The sequence below is a fragment of the Pteronotus mesoamericanus genome, unplaced genomic scaffold, assembly GCF_021234165.1.
Source record: "Pteronotus mesoamericanus isolate MK-2021 breed Mesoamerican mustached bat unplaced genomic scaffold, CSHL_Meso_final scaffold_137, whole genome shotgun sequence".
Lineage (NCBI taxonomy): Eukaryota > Metazoa > Chordata > Mammalia > Chiroptera > Mormoopidae > Pteronotus > Pteronotus mesoamericanus.
In genome coordinates, this window is record NW_026555306.1 from 5,729,772 (window position 1) to 5,753,033 (window position 23,262).

The 23,262-nt window shown below is 52.8% G+C and overlaps 1 protein-coding gene across 2 annotated transcripts; it reads left to right on the forward strand.

Moving 5' to 3' along the window:
* Window positions 1-1,821: 1,821 nt before the first annotated feature.
* CPT1C (carnitine palmitoyltransferase 1C) lies at window positions 1,822-21,284 on the forward strand. 2 transcript variants are annotated; one of them, XM_054588543.1, is made up of 19 exons: window positions 1,822-2,019; window positions 2,659-2,813; window positions 6,722-6,861; window positions 8,315-8,486; window positions 8,654-8,755; window positions 8,842-8,979; window positions 14,507-14,584; window positions 14,819-14,926; window positions 15,030-15,114; window positions 15,426-15,621; window positions 15,743-15,925; window positions 16,598-16,703; window positions 17,960-18,076; window positions 18,590-18,754; window positions 18,991-19,125; window positions 19,759-19,911; window positions 20,460-20,573; window positions 20,704-20,796; window positions 21,049-21,284. In XM_054588543.1, exons 2-19 carry the CDS (start codon window positions 2,673-2,675, stop codon window positions 21,232-21,234), a joined length of 2,412 nt encoding a protein of 803 aa, XP_054444518.1. In that variant the 5' UTR covers window positions 1,822-2,019; window positions 2,659-2,672; the 3' UTR covers window positions 21,235-21,284. The 2 variants fall into 2 exon arrangements, with proteins under 2 accessions (XP_054444518.1, XP_054444519.1); XM_054588544.1 differs by lacking the exon at window positions 19,759-19,911.
* Window positions 21,285-23,262: the final 1,978 nt, after the last annotated feature.

Here is a 23,262-nt window from a genome sequence, read left to right on the forward strand (position 1 = left end):
CGGCGGGCAGGCACTTCGCCTACACTGGTCCTGTCTTCCAGGATGGTGTCCATACTGGCTGTGCTGAGGCTCAGACTCCCTTGGGTCCCTATCTGGTGGCTCTGTAGGCACCTGTCCGTTGTCCAGACCTCTCTGGAAGTTCCCTGGCCTTGGAGACCCTGGAGTCTCCCCAGGGGTGAGGTGAAGTCAGGCCTATCCAGGAGCCCCAAGCTCCCCTTTCCTGGAAGCTGCTGACCCAGCGTTTAGAGGTGTCAGCTGCCCCAGCCCTCTCTGGAGGGGGCAGTGCCATAGCCAGCGCCCGCACCACCACCAGTGCACCCGTGAGCACTCATGAGTAGGACACGGAGTTCGGGTGCTAGTGCTTGGGGCGTGGTGTGGGCTCAGGGACTGGCCTGTTGCACCCTCTTGGGAAGTAAGGACCCCCCACCCCCGACTCCACTGAGCTGCTCCAACCCTGGACCTGAAGAAGGTTATCCAGCGGGAATGGGGTGGGGCTGCGCCGCAGAGGGGCGGCTCTGCTCAAGTTTTTCCAGCACCTGCGAGGCCTGGAGCACCCCACAAAGACCACCTGTACCCTCCTGCTGTTACTTCTCAGCGCCTGAGGGGGTGACCCCGGGGTCTTGGCTTCAGTGGAGAGGGAAGGCAATCTCAGGTGGTGCCATGCCGCTTTCTGAGTTCTGGGTGCCCTACCCTACTGATGCCCATTTCTACAGTGGCTTCCGTTTGAACCCTGTTACCCTTCCCCAAGACCCCGGCCCGACACCAGGTTTCCCAGCACCACGGAGCCCTCTGTTTCCTGGGCACGTGCCAAATGCACCACCTGCCACATCACATATTGGCTCCGCTCTGCCTGCACTAAGGAGCTCCCGGGAGCCTGGCCTCGAGCCCAGGACCCTCACAGCTACAGGCATGGCTGGCCTGAAGCCCTAGTTCACATGGTCTCCAGGGAACGCAGCCTGGAGCAAGGAGGCCAGCACAGTGCCCAGCTTGCTGTGATGTTGGGCACATCTCTGGGCCTCCCCTGGCTTCAGTTTACCCATCTGTATGTTGGGGCCGTGATCTCAACCTTTTTTTTCGGCCCTAATTCCACATGGGCTCACCCAGAACAACTCATCTATCCTCCCTACCCCTACTCCCACCCCGGCGTTGTGACGAGCCTGGACTCTGGCTCACCCAGGCCAGCATGGACAAAGAATATTAACGGCCAGCGCCAACCCAACGTGATTTCTGTGTTTCAGTTTCTGTGCCCCATAAAAGCCCGGTCCCTAATATATTTTTCTCCTCTGTCATGCGCGATTTCCCTCACAGAAGTCCCTTGGACTGTCTAACTTGAGTCCAACCCGCTGTAGCACCTCCTTCGCACCAACTCGGTCCACGCAGTTCCACCTTCTGTAGGTGGTGTTTGCGGGCCCATCCGATCCCAGGGCTGCTGTCCACCCTCCCTGGGAAGGTAGGACTGAGATTCCCAGCTTGACACGCCACGGGCGTGACTTTAGATAGGCTGTGAGTTCCAAGCTGATCCTCGTTCCCTGAGGAGAGAGGAGCGAGCTCTCGGAGAGAGCGCGGACTGGGGAGCCTAAGAACCTGGGGCTCAAATGACAGATGCTGCGTAGAACGCAGGCGGCCAAATGGTGGAGAATCAGGTGGGGGAGATAGAGACTAGGCTAGGGATGGAGCGGAGGAAGGGGATTGGACGCTGGGATTGGAAGGGGGCGGGAATAGAACGCCGAGGGATTGGAAGGGGGCAGGGACAGAAGGCCGAGATTGGAAGGGGGCGGGGATAAAGCCAGGCGCTGAATACCAGGGGAGGCACACGCGCGAGAGAAACCGGGGTTCCTGGATGTTGGATAATCCGGGACAGTCAGGAGCTCCGGAGGCCCGTCGACCAAGTCCTGGACTCCTTGCACTGGGTTGGACATATGCAAGTGGGAGGCGGGTCCGGAGCTCAAAATCGGGGGTCAGGGAGGTGCGCTCGGGCTTGGTCCCAGGATCCGATCGGCGGACCCCTGACTCAGCGTAGTAAGTACCGGACCTGAGGGGCCCGAGCTACTGCGGGGGCTGGAGGCCTGTGTATTGGGTTGGGCATACAAGCCTCTCCATCACTTGTCCTCGAAGCTTGCCTCGGCTCACAGCTTCAGCATCCCTGGCTGCGAGGCATGCGCAGTAGGGTGCTCCCTCCCCCACCCCCTCCAGCCCCGGTTGAGGGGGAGGGGACCCTGGGCCACCCCAGCGCCGACGAATTTAGAGACAGTTCCCGCCCCCTCCCCCCGTCCCGCCTTGGAATGGGAAACGGAAATGGGGTGGACCGTGCCAGCGTCGGGCAGGTGTTCGTTTCAGATGGGTCCAGGACTAATATTTATCTCGAGACCCGGTAACTCACCCTCCACCCCCGAATCTTGAAAGTCCTATATTGAGAGGAGGCGCTGCCCCCGCTCCACATTCTCAGCAGAGTCACAAAAGGGGGTTAACACGGGTTATCCCTGCCTCTGTACCTGTTCACAGAGGTCCCCAACTGAGGTCCCTTCCCAGCACTGGAGTGTAGGGCCGGGACCCTCAAGATCCCTGAAGTGCTTAGAAAAAGTGAGCTGGAGTCCTGTATTCCTAGGTCTGCGGGAGGAGGGGTCTGGGGACTTAGAGAATGACCCTCTGTCCTCCCAGGGGTCTAGCGGGACATGGCTGAAGCGCGCCAAGCCGTGGGCTTCCGACCCTCACTGACCTCGGATGGGGCGGAAGTGGAGTTCAGTGGCCCGGTGTTGCAGGAAATCTATCTGTCCGGACTGCGCTCTTGGAGAAGGCATCTCTCCCGTTTCTGGGTGAGGAGGGCTGCGGCTCGGTTTCTTTCCGGGAATCCCGTTACCTGCTTCCGGCGCGCCTGAGGCCCACTTCTGGGATCACTCAGTGCTGGGGATTCTGATGTCCACTTCCAGGACTTCTTAAAGCCATTTCCTGGTCTGTGGCTCACTTTAGGGATTCTCAACCTCACCTACAGGGAACCCCTATTTACCTCTTGCATCCAGTTTCAGGACCTCCCCCTCCACTTTTTCCTCACCGCCAAACACACTTCCACCCCAGTTTCTAGAACTCAGTCCCCTTCCTGAGCGACACTTCTCATCTTTCCCTTCCATCTCCAGGCTCTAAACTGGGTGCTCCCCTTTCCAGAACCCCAAGACCCAATCAAGATCTTGGGTAGCCCACACCCCAATCCTGAAGGCGCCTCTGCTTCAGGTTGCGACCCTCCAAAGTTTGTATTCCGTGCTCTCCGACACTACGAACCCTGCTGCCCAGTTCTGGAGAAGCCCAACTCCTGCTCCTTGCCCTGGCTCTAGAAAGCCCATGCCCACTGTCTACCCAGAACCCATGTCTGCTTCCGGGCCCCGGCACTGCCTGCATGCAGAATCTCCCTGCTGGCCACCTCCTCACTGAACGTCTGTGGGGGCAGCCAGGACTGGGTGTGAACCCTGGCTCTGCAACTTACTAGCTGTGTGGCCTTGAGCAAGTGCTCCCGCCCGAGCCTCAGTTTCCCCACATGTAAAACAGGGGTAATGATGGCCCCTTGCTCACGGGACAGTCACAAGGATTACATGAATTTTTACATGTAAGCACTGAGCGAAGTACCTGGCCCATGCAAGTGCTGAGAAGGTGATAGGGTTTTGGGGGGGTTTTAAATCCTCACCCAAGGAAATGTTTGTTGATTCTGGAGAGAGAGGAAGGGAGAAAGAAGAGAGTAAGAGACAGAAACATGCGTCCTGACAGGGGACCAGGGATTGAACTGTGCAACCTAGGTATGTGCCCTGACCAGGGGGCGAACTTGCAGCCTTTTGGTGTACGGGGACGATGCTCCGCCCCACTGAGCAGCCCGGCCAGGGCAGTGTTACCTTTTGAGAATATTGTTCTTTATTCAAATGCCTGTGGAGTATTTGTTCAGGGCCTGACACGGGGCACTGAGGATACAGCAGGGAGCAAGACAGACCAAACCCTGCCCTCAGGGAGCTCTCCACCTACTTGCAAAAGAGAAGAAAAATAAGCATATATACATTTAAACTAAAATATGATTACATACAGAACAATGCATAGATATTCTAAATGTACGGTGAATTTTCACAATACTTCAGCAACCAACTCCCCACAAAGACAGCATTTCCACCACTCAGGAATGTGCCTTTGAGTGCCTTTCCAGTTAGTGCCCCCCCCCCCGCCCCCTCGGTTCAAGGCAACTACTGTTCTAACTTTTTTTTTTCCTAATTTTTTTAAAGGTTTTATGTACTTATTAATTTTTTTAAATATTTTATTTATTTATTTTTAGAGGGGAAGGGAGGGAGGAGAGGGAGAGAAACATCAACGTGTGGTTGCCTCTAGAGCGACCCCTACTGGGGACCTGGCCCAAAACCCAGGCATGTGCCCTGACTGGGAATCGAACTGGCGACCCTTTGGTTCGCAGGCTGGCACTCAATCCATTGAGCCACACCAGCCAGGGCACTGTTCTTTCTGTGCTTATAGATGGATTTTGGCTGGAATTGCACTGTTGAGTATTTTGACTGTCACCTCTGTGTAAGAGGCATGACCTGAAGCCCTTTTTGGAGTCAAATGTCTCCTATGACCAACGGCCTCCACCTGCCCTGACCGTCAGTATTTAAATGATAATTGTAATAATGATCACTCTTTCCTTTCTATCCCATAGCCACCTCTCTTCCTGATGGTCACTTGGAGCTCCCCTGTCCTTCCTCTGTTACCTTGGGACCTCAGGAGCCACCCTGAAGCTGTGGTTCCTGGAACTTGGCCCCAGGGTGAGGGCTGTGCCCTCAGCAACACCAGGGCTGTGCTGCCATAGGCTCATTGCCAGGCCTCAGTGTTTTCATTGATAAAATAGGAACCTTGACAGCCTCGAGGTGTAAGCATTAGTTGTCTAAGCAGCGGGCCTGGCTCACAGAAGGGACCGCTCCAGCATCGCCGTTCTTATGCATCGTGTAGGTGCTGTGCCACCTCTGGCATGCTGACTTCTCTGGGTTCTTGTCTCTCTCTCCCTTTCTTTCCCCTTCCTTCCTTTGCTTCTTTCTTTCCTCTTTTCTTCCTTTCTTCTTACCTAAGGACGTTCATTGCTTTTAGAGACAGATGAAGGGAGAGAGAGAGAAACACGGATGTGAGAGAGGAGCACTGATCAGTTGCTTCCTGGGTGCACCCGGACCAGGGATCAAACTCACAACCCAGGCATCCGCCCTGACTGGAAGTTGAACCTGCAACCTTTCAGTTACAGGATGACGCCACAACCAAGCCACACCGGCCAGGGCTGCTTCCTCATTTCTGAAATCGCGTCTGGGTAGTAATGTGTCCCAGGCTCTGCGCTAACCAAGCCCTTTAAATCTATTGCTCACTAGGTCTGTCATAGGTAGACCTATCGTTAGTCCCATTTTTTAGACAAATAAACAGAAGCCCAGAGAGGTGCTCTCATTTTACCAAGGTTACACGGCTGTTAAGATGCAGAACCAGAGGCAGAGCCAGAATTAGCAGTCTGGTTCTAGAGTCAGGACGATGCCCGTTATCCTGGGCTGCTTTTCTGGAATGGGGTCCCAGTACCTACACCACAGGGTTGTGATTTACACGAAGTGGGCCAAGCATATGGCACAGGATCTAGCATTTAACAGATAGTTCATCAGCAAGAGGACACAGTTCCATATATGGAGACACAACAGGCCCCAGAGGATGCTGCCTTGTAGCATATCCTGTCGCATTAGGGTCCCAAGGCATCCAGTGGTCTGAGTGGCTGATAGTAGACTTTGGAGCCAGAGGACCTAGGTTCAAATCCTAGCTCCACCACTTTCTGGCTGTGTGGCCTTGGATGAGTTCTTCAGAATTCCTTTCTCAGGTTCTTTGTCACCACAAAGGGACCGAGACCGAGGCAGGTCTGCCCTGGCACGGTCTGGAATGTGTGGATTCCTGACTTCATGTAGGAAAGACTTCATGACATGAGTCCAGGTGATTTTGAGAGTTCATTTATTGAAGCTGGGCGACACTGAAACAAAGGAAGAGTGTATGATAGAAGAGGCAAGATCACAGCAACAGGAGTGAGCCTAGGCTGGGCTGTCTGGACGAAGGAAAGGAAGCCACAGAAGTACAGGAAATGAGCCACGCTGGGCTGCGTGGACCCAGGAGACGAGTTAGAGTGACAGAAGTGAGCCACGCTGTTCTGTGCGGACACAGGAAACAAATTACAGAGGCAAAAGGAGGACCTTGAAGACAGGTTCAGGGAGTGAGCCTGGATGAGCTGCCGCTGCTCACTGCTCCCCTGGTTGCAAGTTTCATGGGGACCCTTAGAGTTTAAGAGAAAGCAAAAGTACACGCCTGAGGAAACGGAGGTGTGGGCGTGCTCAAGGGAAAGTGTGCGCTGGGTCTGTCTTCTTAAGGGTTTTTATCCATTATCTAAAGGTGGGAGTTTTTGGGGAGGTTCTCCTGGGAGAGCCCCAACAGACTATTCAGCAGCTTTCCAGGTGTGTCCTTTGACATGCTGAGGCATCAAAAGGAGCCTGTAGGGGAGTTTGGGATCATTCTCTGGTCAGCTTCATGCTTCCCTTTTATCTGGGATTGGTCTGGCTCTAGTTGGCCTTTTTGCTTATTTATTCCCCTGACTTCACCCAGCTCAGGACCCAGCACACGCTGGGGGCTCAAAAAATATCTAAGGATTAGGCTTAGAGGATGGGAATGAATGGATGTGCTTTCTTCCCCACAGAATGACTTTCTCACTGGTGTGTTCCCTGCCAGCCCCCTCAGCTGGCTCTTCCTCTTCAGTGCAATCCAGCTCGCCTGGTTCCTCCAGCTGGACCCTTCCCTCGGACTGACAGAGAAGATTAAAGAGTTGCTGCCAGACTGGTGAGCTCCCCACTTCAGACCAGTTGCCTTCCTACTCCCTTCCCTTTTGCTCTGTAAGTTTCTTCGTCAATGGGCTGTGTCTGTTCAAGAAAAGTAACTTCTGAGACCTACTTTGGGACAGATTAATAAAGGTACAGCATCAATAAAAAGGAGGTGATTTCCCCTCTCTTCTCTGTATATTTTCCATCCTGGCTGCTTTTTGTTAAGGAGGATGGTGACAAACTGGAAAATGCCCAAATACAGTTATATATACTAATGTGAGGGTGAACTCTGCTAATCTCCAGGGTACTCTTAGGTGAGAGACTTTAATTTAGGGATCAGGGTCTTCATTTGTTAAATGGGGGTAATAATAATCGCTTCTTAGGGTGGTTGGAAAAATTAAAATCATGCCTGTGGAATATTCAGTACAGGACCAGGAGGCTGCTAAATGGGACTGGTTGTAATATTACAGTTGTCGCTGTCATTTTGGGAAAGGTTCAGCCACCAGAAGATGATGAAGTGGCAGGTTGTCATCCTTGGATTAGTCTCCCTGGGGAGGAACGCCGATTTTGTGCAGACAGCCGCAGGGGGCAGATGTTGGAACAGAGACAGAAATTTCCAGGAAGGCTAGATTTACCCAGTCTACAGAGGGGAGTGACTTGCCCTAAGTCCTCCGGGTGGGATTTGCTCCCATGTCTCTTTGCAACTTTGCAAACACGTTGATTTACTCTAGACCAGTGTTTTTTAAACTTGAGTTTCATTGGGAAGCATGTGGGAAGGCTTGTTAAAACAGAGATTGCCTGGCTGGTGTGGTTCAGCAGATTGAGCGCCAGGCGGCAAACTGAAGGGTCGCGGGTTCCGCTCCCAGTCAGGGCACCTGCCTGGGTTGCGGGCCAGGTCCCTAGTAGGGGTCGCACTAGAGGCAACCACACATTGATGTTTCTCTCTTTCTCCCTCCCTTCCCCTCTCTCTAAGAATAAATAAATAAAATTTAAAAAACAAAAACAAAAAAACAACCAACACAGATTGCTGGACCCCATGCCAGTAGACTGTCTTTCTTACTGCGGCAGGGCAGGGCCCTGGGCTTTGCGTTTCCAGCCAGCTCCCAGGTGGTGCTGATGCTGCTGGTCCAAGGGCCACACTTAAGTGTATAATATGCCATCTCGGAAGGAAAAGTGTCCCTTTAGTAGAAATACCAATTATGAAGCACCTACCAATTTTCATGAGAAGTGATTTTAGAAGCTTGGTGTCCCCCTAGTCCTGGGAGGAGGAGGGTGCAGAGAGAGGATCACGCTTCCTTTACAAAATGAGGAAGCCGGACTTCTCTGACTGGCTCTGATTCTACAAGCTAAGCCTCCAACAGCCCAAAGACCAGACTCAGGGAACCCTGGGAAGGCCAGAGGCCGAGTGAGGCTGGAGGGGAGCGGATTCAGAGGCCGAGAGACGCAGCCCCATCCTCTTTCTCTCCCCCCAGGGGAGGACAGCACCACAGGCTTCGAGGGGTCCTGGCGGCCGCGCTGTTTGCTTCGTGTCTGTGGGGAGCCCTGATCTTCACACTTCACGTGGCTCTGAGGCTGCTCTTGTCCTACCACGGCTGGCTCCTCGAACCCCACGGAGCCATGTCCTCGCCCACCAAGACTTGGCTGGTATGTGAGGGGCAGAGCCCCGCCCGGGCCCTGCCGGGGTCCACTTCTCTGTCTCCTTCCCTCTGGGTCTCTGTCCTGTTCTCTCTGTGGGTTGCCACACACACCCCACCCAGGTCCCCAGGCCCAGTGAGGGGTTTAATGACCCACTAGCTCCCACTTCCCTCCAGGCCCTGGTCCGCATCTTCTCCGGCCGCCACCCAATGCTCTACAGTTACCAGCGCTCCCTGCCGCGCCAGCCCGTGCCCTCCGTGCAGGACACCGTGCGCAAGGTGGGCCTGGTCCCCGGGGATGGGAAGAGAGGCGGGCGACGAGGGCGGCGGGCCTGACCTACCCCCTTCTCCGCCTCTCCCCTCAGTACCTGGAATCTGTCCGGCCTGTCCTTTCGGACGAGGACTTCGACCGGACGGCGGGCCTAGCACAGGAATTCCTGAGGCTGCAGGCATCGTTGCTACAGTGGTACCTGCGGCTCAAATCCTGGTGGGCGTCCAACTACGTGAGTCCCGGATTCGGAAGGCAGAGGTCTGAGCCCGCACGCCTAACCGAGCCCCGCCCTACGCCCCACCCACAACCCCCAGGCCCTGCGGCGATTGGAGGCCCTAGGCTGGGGAGCATTCTGAATGGGCTCACTACTCGGAGCCCCGCCCCCTGCTCACTATTCGGAGCCCCGCCCCCACGCTCCAACAATATAAACCCAGCCCCAGATGCTCCCACAGTCGGAGCTCGTCTGTGCGCTACGGTGTTCTCAACACTCTATCAGCCGCCAACAGTTTGAGCCCCTCCCTCCATGCGCCCTCAGTTTAAGCCTGACTCTTCCATAATCTAAATTCTGCCTCCAGGGCCCGCCCACATCCAGAGCTCCGCCTTGAACCGCCCATCCAGTATTTGAACCAGAATTGCGGGACCCGACCACCGTGTCGGCCCCGCCCCGGGCCAGCTAACACTCTAAGCCCCGCCCCCAGAACCGCTTTCCTTCACCCAGCCGCTGTTCAAGGAAACACCTTCCTCAAAGGGGGTTCTATGCTGAGTTCAGGAGCTGGACCCTGATTGCACAATCAGTTGAGCTCCTTGGAGAACTGAGGCGTGGCGCCCCAAAGCTCGGCGCACAGGGCTCTCAGCAATAGCCATAAATCGCCGTCGGGCAGGGTGTGCAGGTGGGCGTAGCAATGAAAGGACAGACGGGGTGGGGTGACTATCGGGGGTGGGGGGCCTCGGAGGAGGCCGCAGCTGGATCAGGGTGCCAGGAGGAGATGTGTTAGGGCCGTCTTGAGGGTTGAAGAGAATTTGAACCTGTCAGGGTGGTGCAGAAAGGCTTGAGCGGAGGTGAGGAAGTAAAAAGTTTTGTTGGGTGTGGGCTGGGCGCAAGAATCAGGCTTTAGTCTGACCGGAACAAGAGAATTGAAGGAGGGTGGTCAAGAGAGGTGACAGCGGGGTGGTGGGAGGGGCCTGCGCTCTGCTGAGGGCGTTTGCCTTTATATCTTGGGGGTGCTCGGGAGCCAAGGCAGCATTCTCATTAGGAGGGGGACCGAGTCAGCTCTGGTGTGGGGGAAAGACTGGGGTGGGGGGACCCCGGTGGCGGGAGCCTTGGGTGAGGGCCCAGGGGAATAGGGCAAGACCTGAGAGGCTGCTGTGGGACGGCGGGGACAAGGCAGAAAGTGTCAGGAAGCAGGAGGGTGGAGCTGGGGACTGCCACACTGTGGGGAGGGAGGTGGCAATAACGGCACCCACGGGTCTCACCTGGTGAGTGGTGGGGAGGAGAGCGCCTTTGTGGTCACGACGTTGAGTTCTGTGGCAGCAGGTTAGACGGGCCTGGGAAAGACACCCCGGAGACCTGGGCAAGGCCGCCGGAAACAGGCTGGGGGTGCGATCCTCCGCTACAGAAGGAAACGGAAACATCAGACTCGGATGAGAATATCGGAGGCAAGAATATCGAGTGAAAAGGGGCAAGGGTCTGGGACAGAGCTCCAAGGGGTAGCAGCATGGAAGAGGCAGTCAGATCGGCTTGGTGGGGGGCACGGGGTCATGTCTGGAGAGGTACATGGAAGCGGGCTTTAGTTTTTATATTTTTTCCCACTCATTATGCTCTTGGACCAACCTCTGCTCCTAAAAATTTTTTTTAAAATTGATTTTGAGAGAGAGAAACATTGATTTGTTGTTGCACTTCTTTATGCATTCATGGGTTGATTCTTGTATGTGCCCTGACTGAGAATCAAACCCACAACTTTGGGGTATGAGGACGATGCTACCCAGCCAAGGCCCTTAACAAATTTATACACACGCACACAACATGCATGTGTCATTGTACCTCTAAGGCACTGCCAGTTATACACCATTATCACTTAGGCTTTTATATAGATCGGATCCTTATCATTCATGGGTTCTGGATTTGCCAATTTGTCTGCTTGCTAAAATTTATTTGTAACCGCCAAGTCAGTACTGTGGCACTTTCCCGGGCACTCGTGGATATGCGCATGTGCAGAGTGGAGAAGCCCGTGAGTTGCGGCCGCCCTCTTCCCCAGCCGAGGTTGGAGAAGGCTCTGGCTTCTTGTTGCGGCTCTCGTACTGAAAACACGTGTCGTTTTTTGTGATCTATTTAGTTTCACATTGTTCGCATTTCGATGTTCTTGTTGATTTCGCATTTTAAAATGGCCCCCAAGTGCAGCGCTGAAGTGGGGGCTGGCTTTCCTAAGCGAAGGGAGGCTGGGATGAGCCGGACAGAGAAAAACTTACAGGTGTTAGATGAGCCTCCTTCAGGCATGAGTGGTTGGCATAACATCAATATGAATAAATCAACGATGTGTATTAAATAAGGTACCTTAAAGCAGAAACGCACGTAACACCATTTTATGTATTGACTGCGTGATGACACAGCGGTGGTGGCCAGAGGCTCGCAGGGACCTCACCCTGTATTTCCCCAGGAATAGTGGTTCGTGTTCAGTATTCGCTTATTCAGTGTTCCCGGCAACATTATAGAGAGAACAAGGCTACTGAGCACCGGCTGTATGAAACAAGGTCATCTAGATTGATTTGTATCAAGTATCTCTCCTGAGCAAACTTAAAAAGGAAGCTGTAAATATAATAAACTGGCCAAGGCACCCCTATCACTTTCACATTCAGAAGCCAATCCTGCCCTGGCTGGTGTGGCTCAGCGGATCGAGTGCCCAGTGGCTAAACCAAAGAGTCGCTGGTTTAATTCCCAGTCAGGACGCCTGCTGGGGAGCGGGCCAGGTCCCGGGTAGAGGGCACACGAGGCAACCACACATTGATGTTGCTCTTCCTCTCTTTCCCCCTCCCTTCCCTTCTCTAATAAATAAATGAATAAAATTAAAAAAAGAAGCGCAGAATCCAATTCTTTTCACTTGCACTTTGATTCAGACTTGTTTGTATCTTCCCGCTTTCCACACAGGTTTGACCTCTCTGTCGTCAAAAACCTTGTGATGTGGCATTTCCTGAAAGATTCTGTGATATAACCAAAGCCATTGGTCACAGGATGCTAGAGCGGCTTTTAGTAAAATCGACAAAATTCAGATTTGCTTTGGAGATTTTCTAACCATATCTGATCAATTCATCACTATCTCCTCCTCACTCCCCTACTATTTGGCACCTGGTGCTTAGAATATTGCTCCGTTATCGCCTCCAGGATATTCTCCAGGAGACATAGACACTCTTCAGTGAGCTTTGATGTTTTCTTTTAAAAAAATTATGTTTTAATATTCCAATGTTACACATATGGTAAAATGCACAAATCTTAAATGTATACAGCTTGATAAAGTTTTATGTATGTATGTAATTATAACTGCTGCCTAGATCAAGCTATATAACTTTTCTAGCATTTGCTGGAAACTTCTGGATTTTTCCAGAAGATGTTGCACATTCCCAGAGAATGACAACTGCATCCTACCTGGTCTAAGTGTAAGAAAGTGTAAGATGCCATCAACTTTAAGATACAAGCAAACATTTATATCTTTATAGATTTCATGAGATACTATGACATAGAAGAGAGGAAAATGTCTAGAAAACATTTGACATCACCTCCCTTTATTTTTTAAATATTCATTTATTTATTTATTAGAGAGAGGGTAAGGGAGGGAGAAAGAGAGGGAGATGTGAAAACATCAATATGAAAGAGAAACATCGATCATTTGCTTCCTGTATGTACCTCGACTGGGGACCAATCCTGCAACCTAGGCATGTGCCCTGACTGAGAATCCAACCGGCCTTCCCTTTTTGGGACAACATCCAACCAACTGAGTCACACCGGTCAGGGCTGACCCCCTCCCTTTAATTCTTGTCCCTCTGGCCATCACCTGTGAGAAACACTTTGCTTAGTCTTTTCTGAGTGTATATATACATATAATTATCTCCAGGAATATACGAGTCTGTCCAGGAAAAGTCCAGCCATTGTTAATATAAAGAGAATGGTTTGCGCACCATCGACATAAGCTGGCAGCCCAAGAGAATTGACTGGAACGTGATGCATGACCAATAATGACTCCACTGTACTGGTCAGTGGGGGCGGTCGATGCAGTTGAGTGAGCGTGTGTACTGTGTGGCCATCACATTCAAAATGACTGAGCGAGTAAAGCAATGAATCTGCATTAGCTTTTGCATTAAGCTAGAACATACCTCTGCGGAAACTACATGGATGATTCAGAAGGCCGCAGCCGTGGGCAACTGGTGATTGGCAGCTTCATCAGGACAATGCACCTGCTCATACGTCACATCTGGTGCAGAGTCTTTTGGAGAAATGTCAAATCACCCAGGTGACTCAGCCCCCCTACAGCCCAGAGACAGCCAGACACTCTGTGACTTCTGGCTTTTCCCAAAACTAAAATCACCTTTGAGAGGAAGGAGACTTCAGATTTTTGATGAGATTCAGGGAAATACGATGGGGCAGCTGATGGCAATTGAGAGAACTGTGTGAGGTCCCAGGGTGCCCACTTTGAAGGGGACTGAGTTGTCATTGTCCTATGGACAATGTTTCTTGTATCTTGTATCTTCTTCAATAAATGTCTCTATTTTTCATAGTACTTGGCTGGATATCTTCTGGACAGACCTCATATATGTAGAGTATAACTAATTTATATAAATATAATAAACTTATATAATTTTATTTATATAATACATATAATTTTCAATTACAATATAATGTAGTTATATATAATATAGAAAATATATTTAATATAATTAATGACACAGTATATTTAATATATAAAATATACATAACATAAATATAATATAAAATATTATTGTTTTAAAATATATACAAAACTTACCATTTTAACCATTTGTAAGTGTACTATTCAGGGTTAAGTGCATTCACAACATCATGTGATCATCAGTACTATTGCCAGAAATCTTCCGTCATACCAAACAGAAACTCTATCCATTAGGCAAAACACCCCCATCCCCTTACCCACGGTCCCAGGTAATCTCTGGCTTCCTTTCTGTCTCTGAGTTGCCTGTGTTAGATTTTCTGTGTAACTGGAATCATACACTCTTTGTCCTTTTGTGTCTGATTCAGTTCACTTTGCATCATGTTCTCAGGGTTCCCTCATGTTGTCGCTTGTACCTCTTGTCAGAACTTCATTCCTTCTTATATTAACTTTCCACTCTATGAATAGACCACATTTTGATTGTCCCCTCATCTGTTAAAAGGGACACTTGGGACCTGTTGGTTTGGTTTGGTTTTGTTTTTGGTTTTTTTTTAATCTCTGGTGGGATCGATAAGCATATCTCACGTGCCCAGCCTTTGCCACTTGGCAGATACCTTGGTGCTCACTCTGTGTCAGTAATAGATGGACCTTGTTCCTTTTAACAGCTGTGTAGTATTCCACAGCATCAGTGCGCCTTGCAGGTTATTGCTAATTACTGATCATGCTGGCCTCCTTCCCTGAGCTCCACTTTCCCTGTGCGACACAGTAAAGCCTTCGGTGGCCCACCCCTCCCACCCCCGCTGTGTCCTGCACCCCCCACCTTGACCCCAGCCGCCCCAGCGGGCTGTCTCTCTGCCGCACTCCCAGGTCAGCGACTGGTGGGAAGAATTTGTGTACCTGCGCTCCCGGAACTCGCTGATGGTGAATAGCAACTATTACATGATGGTGAGAAGGGAAGAACCGAACTAGGAGCTGGGGAGGGGGTGGGGTTCGTAGTTCCCGGGTCTAGGATTGGGGTGTCTTGGTAGAATGTGAGGTTTAGGGTCAGTGACCCAAATCACAGCCTGGAATTCCCCATCCACCCTCTGTTGGGGTCAGGACCTGTGTTTGGGGGTCAGTGTCCCCACCTGGTGCAAACCTGACCCCAGGGGCATTGCTGTCCCCTCGGCTGGTCCCCAGGACTTCCTGTACGTCACGCCCACGCCGGTGCAGGCTGCTCGCGCGGGGAACGCTGTCCACGCCCTCCTCCTCTACCGCCACCGCCTGAACCGCCAGGAGATCCTGCCGGTAAGGGGGCCGCACCATGGGCTGGGGACAGAGGCCGGGGTCCTGTGGCCGTGGGGCCCCGTGGGTCCTGGGGGGCAGTTCACGAGCCCGGGGTCTCCCGCAGACTTTGCTGATGGGAATGCGGCCCTTATGCTCTGCCCAGTATGAGAGGATATTCAACACCACGCGGATTCCTGGCGTCCGGAAAGGTGAGGGCCGGTTCCCCTGCTGACCAGAGGCGGGACAGTGTGGTAGCTGAGTATGTTTGTGGGAGCCAGGCGGCCTGGGTTGACTCCCAGCCCCCTCTCCCTGGCTGTGTGACCCTGAGCAATTTATCACCCTCTCTGAGCCTCAATCGCGAAAATGAGATAATAAAGAACCACAGGGGAGTGAGGAATACATGGGGGCTTAGAACAGTGCCAGCCACATAGCAGTGACTCATAGTAAGGGGTTGCTATTCTTTTTCTTTTAACATTTCCGACCTTCCTGCCCTCCACACTTCTGCCCACGCCACCCCAAGACCACATCCGCCACCTCCGTGACAGCCGACACGTGGCCGTCTTCCACCGGGGCCGATTCTTCCGCGTGGGGACCCACTCCCAAAGCGGCCTGCTTTCCCCGCGGGCGCTGGAGCAGCAGTTTCAGCGAATCCTGGATGACCCCTCACCCGCCTGCCCCCACGAGGAGCATCTGGCGGCCCTGACCGCGGCTCCCAGGTGCGGGCGGGAGGTCAGACGGGCCGGAGGCCCGGCCACCACCCCCAGGTTACAGAAGGGCAGGGTTGGGAGGCCAGCGCAGACTGGGCAGCGTGAAGGGCTCAGGCACGTCCCCCAACAGGGACATGTGGGCCCAGGTGCGGAAGTCCCTGAAAAGCCAGGCAGAGGACGCCCTGGAGGCTGTGGAAGGGGCCGCTTTCTTTGTGTCGCTGGACTCTGAGCCCGCGGGGCTCACCAGGGAGGACCCTGCAGCGTCGTTGGATGCGTATGCCCACGCCCTGCTGGCTGGCAAAGGCCATGACCGGTGGGTGAGCCCCGGGGCCCCGTCCAGACCTGCGACCTCAGGCTCTGGACACTACACAAGCAGACCCCGGGTCACAGACCTGGGGCGTCCCCAGATCCAAGAACCCCCTTGATCTGAGAACTCCAGACTCAATGCCTTGAGACCTGGGGACCTCTGATCCAGGGAACCCTTAGGCCCAGGACCCCAGACCCTAAGATCCCAAACCTGGACCCTCAAATCCAGAGATCCCCAGAGCCAGAACCTCAAGCCTGGGGAACCTCAGACTCAGAACCGCAGAATCCTCAGGCCTGAATGCTGACACCCTAAACCCCAGACCCCAGACCTGGGACCCCCCGGACTTAGAGGTCCTCAGACGCCTCTCCAGATGCCCATTGGCCATCACTCTGATTTCTGAGGCCCCTGGGAAAGCCTCCCTTACCTCCAGCACCTCATAAGCCTTGAACCTTACTTGGTATGTTCTCTCAAAATCCCCCAACCCCTCAAAGCCTAGACACGTCTCAGAGCCCATCCGGAACCAGCAGGTGGACACCCCACCCTCTTAGAGATCCCCACACCAGCCCTGATTCCAGAACAATCTTCCCACCCTGAAATCCCCACAGGCCCCTCAGAGAGCACCCCGAGTTCTCTCCTGTCCCCCGCCTTGGGTGACCACTCTGGACTCTCTGCTTGCAGCTGGTATGACAAATCCTTCACCCTCATCGTCTTCTCCAACGGGAAGCTGGGCCTCAGCGTGGAGCACTCGTGGGCCGACTGCCCCATCTCAGGACATATGTGGGAGGTAGGGCAGCCCCCCCAGGCCCTGCCACCCCCATTTCCAGAGGCCTCCCTCTCCAGGGACTCAGGTAGGAGGAAGAGCAGAGGTTCAGAGGGAGGCAGAGACCGGACCAGGGCCACCCAGCAAAGAAGGGGGTCCTGGATTGTGACCTTCCTTTCACAAATGGGCAGTTGGGGCTCAAAGAAAGGAGGTGATTTGCCCAGACTCCCAGAGCCAGGAGTTGCAGAACGGGAATGTGAATCAAGAATGTCCCGAGACCAGAATGCTTGGCCTTTCAATCACATCATGCTGAGTTGGAGCCACCTCTCAGCTCTGGCCGGCTGTGTGACCTTGGGCAAGTCACTCTCCTTCTCTGAGCCCGAGTCTCCCCCTTCATTGGGTGAAAGGGCTGGATTTTCTTTTATCTTTAAGTCCTGTCCAGTCCTGAGAACCTCGCGTCTCTATTTTCTCTATTTTATTTAGTCTTAAATCGTAGGGGGTGGGGTCTGCCCCTCATCGGGTTCCCGGCCTTCCAGGGGTGCAGCGTGAGGGGTTGCATGGGCCCAGGGTAAGGATCAGGCGTGAGCGAGGAGAAGGGACGTCCCTTCCAGACCTCGGGAGCAGCCCCACTTCGGCGCTGCCTCTTCTGTACCTGTTTCTCATTTGTAAAATGGGATTTCCCGCCCCCCTTTGATGATACCAGTAAATGAATCTCTCAATTCAGTTCACCCTCAGACACTTTGTGTCCACATATCATCTCTGCATATTGACTTTAAATATTTTATGTATTTATTTTTAGAGAGAGGGGAAGGGAAGGGGAAAGAGAGGGAGAGAAATATCAATGTGTGTCTGCCTCGCGCGCGCCCCCTACTGGGGGCCTGGCCCTCATCCCAGGCATGTGCCCTGACTAGGAATCAAACCGGTGACCCTTTGGTTTGCTGGTGGGCACTCAACCCACTGAGCCACACCAGCCAGGGCATCTACATATCGACTTTAAATGAGGAGATGTCATTCAGAGTAAGATAAAGAGAAATGGAAGGCAGGAGGGTGGTAGGTGCTCGATTGGTGGGAAATGCGGGGTTAGGAAGCACCAGTTGGATATTAGTATCAGTCCTGCTCTCAGCGAACTTGAACCCGAGAACCCACTTGTGAACATCAGGGGTGTCTCCTTCTCAAGGACTGACCCCATGCCCAGAAGGGACTGGTAAAAATGGTCCCTGGTTAGATGGCCCTTGGACCAGAGAGAGGAAGGGACTCTGACAGCCTCCATTTGTACACAGTTCACTCTGGCCACAGAATGCTTTCAGCTGGGCTACTCGGTGGACGGCCACTGCAAGGGGCATCCTGACCCCTCACTGCCCCAGCCCCAGCGGCTACACTGGGACCTTCCGGACAAGGTGAGTCCAGGTTTCCAGGCCTCTCCTGAGTCCCAAAATCTCGGGCTTTGACTGTAAACTCATCCCCACCCCCAATCTCAACCGTGAAATCAACCCCATCCCTCACTCCGTCCCCAACCCCAACTCTAACCCTATCCCCACCACCAATGCCACCCTCAACCCCCAACCCCACGTCTCCCCAGCGCTACCCCAACTCCGTCCTCACCCCAAACTCACCTCCATCCCGGCGCCATCACCAGACCTAAATTCAGTCCTGTGTCCAGCACCGAATCCATCTGAAACCCCAGTCCTAGCTCCATCCCAGCCCCCACCCCAACCCCCTCCCGACCTTCAGGGACACCCCTCTCTCCATCTCTAACCTAGCCCTTCGGCTCCATTCCCTTCTTCGCCCCGGATTCCCTTATCTGCCCCAGCCCTAACTCCATTCCCACAGCCACTTCCAGTCCCATCCGAACTCTAGCCCCACCCCCCGCTCTAACCCTGGCCACTCCTCCCTTCCTCCTTCTCTGGCAGATCCACCGATCCATCTCTCTCGCCCTGAGGGGAGCCAAGACCTTGTCCGGAGACATTGACTGCCATGTCTTTCCCTTCTCCCACTTCGGCAAGAGCTTCATCAAACGCTGCCACCTCTCTTCAGACAGCTTCATTCAGGTGGCCCTGCAGCTGGCCCACTTCCGGGTCAGTTGGGTTTCCTGACCCCAGCCCCCTCTCAGGACCTCGGTTCCTTGGGTCTCCAAACCGGCCCCGTCAACTCCTTTTATGACTGTTCTTGGCTATTGTGGGTCCGCCATCTTGATTCCTCTCTCTCAGTCACACATTCCTGGGCGGGAGGAGGCTGGGGGTCCAGAGGCAGGTCGCGTCTGTGAAGACTTCCTGAGGCAAGACGACAGGCTTCTCTTCTCCTTGTCCCCCAGGACAGGGGTCGATTCTGCCTGACTTATGAGTCGACGATGACCCGCTTGTTCCTGGAAGGCCGGACAGAGACGGTGCGGTCTTGCATGAGGGAAGCCTGCAACTTTGCGAGAGCCATGGTGGACAAAGAGAAGACAGTGGGTATGAGCCTCGTTTGAGGCTCCGGTCCTCTCCACATCCTCACTCATACATTTGCAGACATGGAGCATCTTCCGAGGCCCAAGGCCCCATGATGGGCACTCGGGACAGGGAGGGACGAGGGCTGGCCTCTGACCTCAGGGAGCTTACTGATGGGGAGAAACAGATAGTTCAGCACAGTGCGATACATGCGTTCATGGGGGTCTCACAGGACACCAGGGGAGCATCCAAGAGGGAGCTCTTTTGCCACATGCGACCCTCTTTGGTTATTTAACCCCTATGTGTCCTTGTGACTTCCACTTGCACCATTGCTCATGTTCCCTCTATACCCTCACTGCTCAGACCCCCAGGCACCCCTGCTCCCTCCCCCGCCCCCCGCCTATGTGGGTCAATGGAAGGAGTTTCAGGAGAGGCGGACAGACCTGGGAGCCCGTCTGATGCTGCCTTACTCTGTGTCCCTGGGCAAGTGACTTCCCCCCCTCACTGAGCCGGTTTCCCCCCTGTAAAATAGAGTTGCTATCTCTGCCTTGCAGGGATGTTGCAAGCTGGGTTGAGGCCAGGGGTGTGACAGTCCCCAGCAGTAAGCCCACTTCCTGTCTTTCCATGGTATGTGACCTCCCCGGGGACCCCAGGACCCACAGTGCCTTGCCCTGTTCCGCTTGGCGGTGGATAGGCACCAGGCTTTGCTGAAGGCAGCAATGAGCGGACAGGGGGTCGACCGGCACCTCTTCGCACTCTACATCGTCTCCCAATTCCTCCACCTGCAGTCGCCCTTTCTGGATCAGGTTGGGGTACAGGGAAAGGGCTAGAGAGGGCAGTGGTGAACCACGTGAAAAGGGGAGGCACTTGGGGGCCAGGAGGGTGATGTTGAAAAAAAGGAGGTAACAGCAGAGCAGAGAGCTAGGGAGACCGGCACAGGAGAGTAAGGGAGAGGGCAGACTTGGAAAAGGGGCAGAGAGTTGGCGAGAGGGGCGTAGCCGTAGAAAGAAAACGGAGGGGCTGGTCAGAGGAGAAGAGGAGACAGTCTGCAAGAAGAAAGGGGCGTGGTGGAGGGCGTGGTCACGGAGAAAGGGGCGGGTCAGGGGAAGGAGAGGGGCGGGGTCAGAGGGGAGAGGGGCGGGGTCAGGAGGAGAAGGAGACAAAGGCGGGTTCAAGGAGGAGAGCGGAGAGGTGTGGTCAGGAAGGGGAATCAGATGCGGGCAGATGTCGAAAAAATGGGCGGCCAGGGCAGGAGGTCAGAAAGGGATGGGGCTCTGTGGAGTGGAGTTGAGCCAGGGGACGTGGACTTGCCGGTCTGTCTGTATTGCATGTGTGACCGGCTCCTGTCTCTCAGGTTCACTCGGAGCAGTGGCAGCTGGCCACCAGTCAGATCCCTGTTCAGCAAACCCACCTGTTCGACGTCCACAATTACCCTGACTACGTTTCCTCTGGTGGTGGATTTGGGCCTGTGAGTGGGACTGGGCCCGACCTCGGCTCCCTGAACCCTGGGCCCTGAGGTCGGAGGGTCTGCACTTCTACCTCGTGGTGTAGGAGGGGACCTGGGGATATTTTGTTCTCCTCACTACGTCCCCTTTCAGGTCGATGACCATGGTTACGGTGTTTCTTACATCTTCATGGGAGATGACACCATCACCTTCCACATCTCCAGCAAAAAATCAAGCACCAAAACGGTGAGACAAACTTGAACACCCAGCACCACCATCCGGCCACCCCGTTCTCTGGACCCAGGATTCTGGACTCCCAGCTTCCTCCTCTCCTACAGCCTAACAGTCCAGACTCCTCCTACCCCACAGGCCAGGGTTCCCAGTCCCCAGCCCTTTCTCCCTCAGACCCAAGAGTCAGGGACCCCAGCCCTCTCGTTTCTCAGCCTGCACGAACCCCTCTCCCAGCTTCCCCTGGATGAGACCCGTTTCTCCTTCCAGGATTCCCACCGGCTGGGGCAGCACATCGAGGATGCACTGGTGGACGTGGCCTCCCTGTTCCAGGAGGGGCAGCGGCTTAAGCGAGGGTGCAGAGGGCTGGGGCAGGAGGACTCGGGGAGCAGGTGTGGATCTCTCCCTTGCCACGCTAGGGGCTCTAGGGCACCCACGCCATCCACCAACTTTTGATCCCTTCCAACAGGGAGCTGGTCTCCCCGGAACTAGTGGGAGGGTCTTTAGGGCTGGGCTGGTGCAGGAGAGAGGTAGCCTGCTTGGGTTTGAAAATCCCACATCTGGGCCAATAAAGATGTGTGAGTTGGGTGTGTGGTATTGCTATGCTCTTGGGCTGGGCAGGGGCGGAGGAGGAGGGAAGGTCTCATCCATCCCCAGGCCCAACCATGAGTTCCCGGTTACAATCACAACTTCGGTGACAGCCCCTACTACCGGCCCGGTGTACTGCGTTCCCACCTCCAGTCACGCTAACCAACCACCCAAGACCATTCCCCGTTAAACAGTCCCCCAAACTCTCAGTCCAGTTCCTGCTGCCCCAACACCAATTGTCCATGCTCTGGAGAGCACGTGTCTTATGAAAACCTCCTATGCACTTACCAGTTATTGTCTAGTTAACGTGATATTATTGATTCAGCGAACTAACGTGGTGTTGTCAGGAATATTTAAGCCTGTACTGTGAGCCACTTGCATAATTAAAAGTTGTTAACAGCCTGTGAACCTGGGTTGGAAAACTTAACATTGCTAAAACGTCAGTACTATCCAAAGTGTTCTACAGATTCAGTGCAGTCCCGATCAAAATTCCACTGGCATTTTTTGCAGAAAAAGAAAAATCTGTTCTACTTTGAAGAGCCAAAACAATCTTGAAAAAGAACAAAGTTGGAGATCTCACACTTCCTGATTTCAAAACTCATTGTACAGTTACTGTAAGCAAAATAATGTAATACTGGCATAAAAACAGACATATGGGCCAATGGGGTAGAATAGAGAGCCCAGAAATAAACTCTAGTGCACGTAGTCAAATGAGCTTTGGTAAGGGTGCCAAGATCACTCAGTGCGGGAAAGGACAGTCTTTTCAAGAAATGGCTGGGAAAACTGGATCCCCACGTGCAAATGAACAAAGTTGGAACCTTACCTCACCCCGTATGCAAAAGTCAACTCAAAATGGATTAAATATAAGACCTCAGTGTAAGAGCTGAAACTTTACACTCTTAAACCATAGGAGAAAAACTTCGCGCCATTGAATTTGGCAATGGTTTCTTGGGTAGCAAAAGAAAACAGTACATAAATGGGACTATAGTAAAAATAAAAACTATGCCTCAAAGGACAATCAACAGAAGGAAAAGAAAACCCACAAAATGGGAGAAAAATATTTGCAAGGTATTTATCTCACTAGGAGTTAATATCCAGAAGAAAGCCTACAACTCAACAACAAAAACCCCAAACAACTTCATTAAAAAGCAGGCCGAGGATTTGAATAGACATTTCTCCAGAGAAGATATACAAATGGCCAATAAGCACATGAAAAGATATTCTTAGTGGTTGCTAGGAGCTGGGGAGAGGGAGGAGTGGAGAATGAGGAGGTTTGTTGAATGGGTGCAGTTTCTCATGGGGATGATGAAAAGCTCTGGAAACGAATAGTAGTGATAGTTACACAACATTGTGAGTATAATTAATGACACTGAATTGTATACTTTTAATCCCCAAAGTAATATTTTGAATAGTTTCACTATTCTTGTTTGATTTATGACGACTTTTGCCAAATATATATATATATATATGAAGTTTTAATGTTTATCAAATTTTTACTCTTCTTTCAGGACCACACTGATTAGTCTTACCTTATAGTTTAATATATTGGCTTTATACCTATCTTATTCTTTATAGAAAAAAACTTTTTCCTTACCTCACTTAATTATTTCTTCAGAAGACTTTTTAAGTAATTGGGTTAAATCCTAAGAAATATAAACTCACTGGGGCTCTGGCTGGGTAGCTCAGTTGGTTAGAGCATCATCCTGATGCACCAAGGTTGCAGGTTCAGTCCCTAGGCAGGGCACATCCTGGTAGCAACCAACAAATGCCTAAATGTGTGGAATAATGCATTTGATCTCTTTCCCTTTCCCTTCTCCTGTCAATCTAAAATCAATTACAAGATAATCTAATTGAAATTTTGATTGAGGTTGCATTAAAAATGTCATATGGATAGAC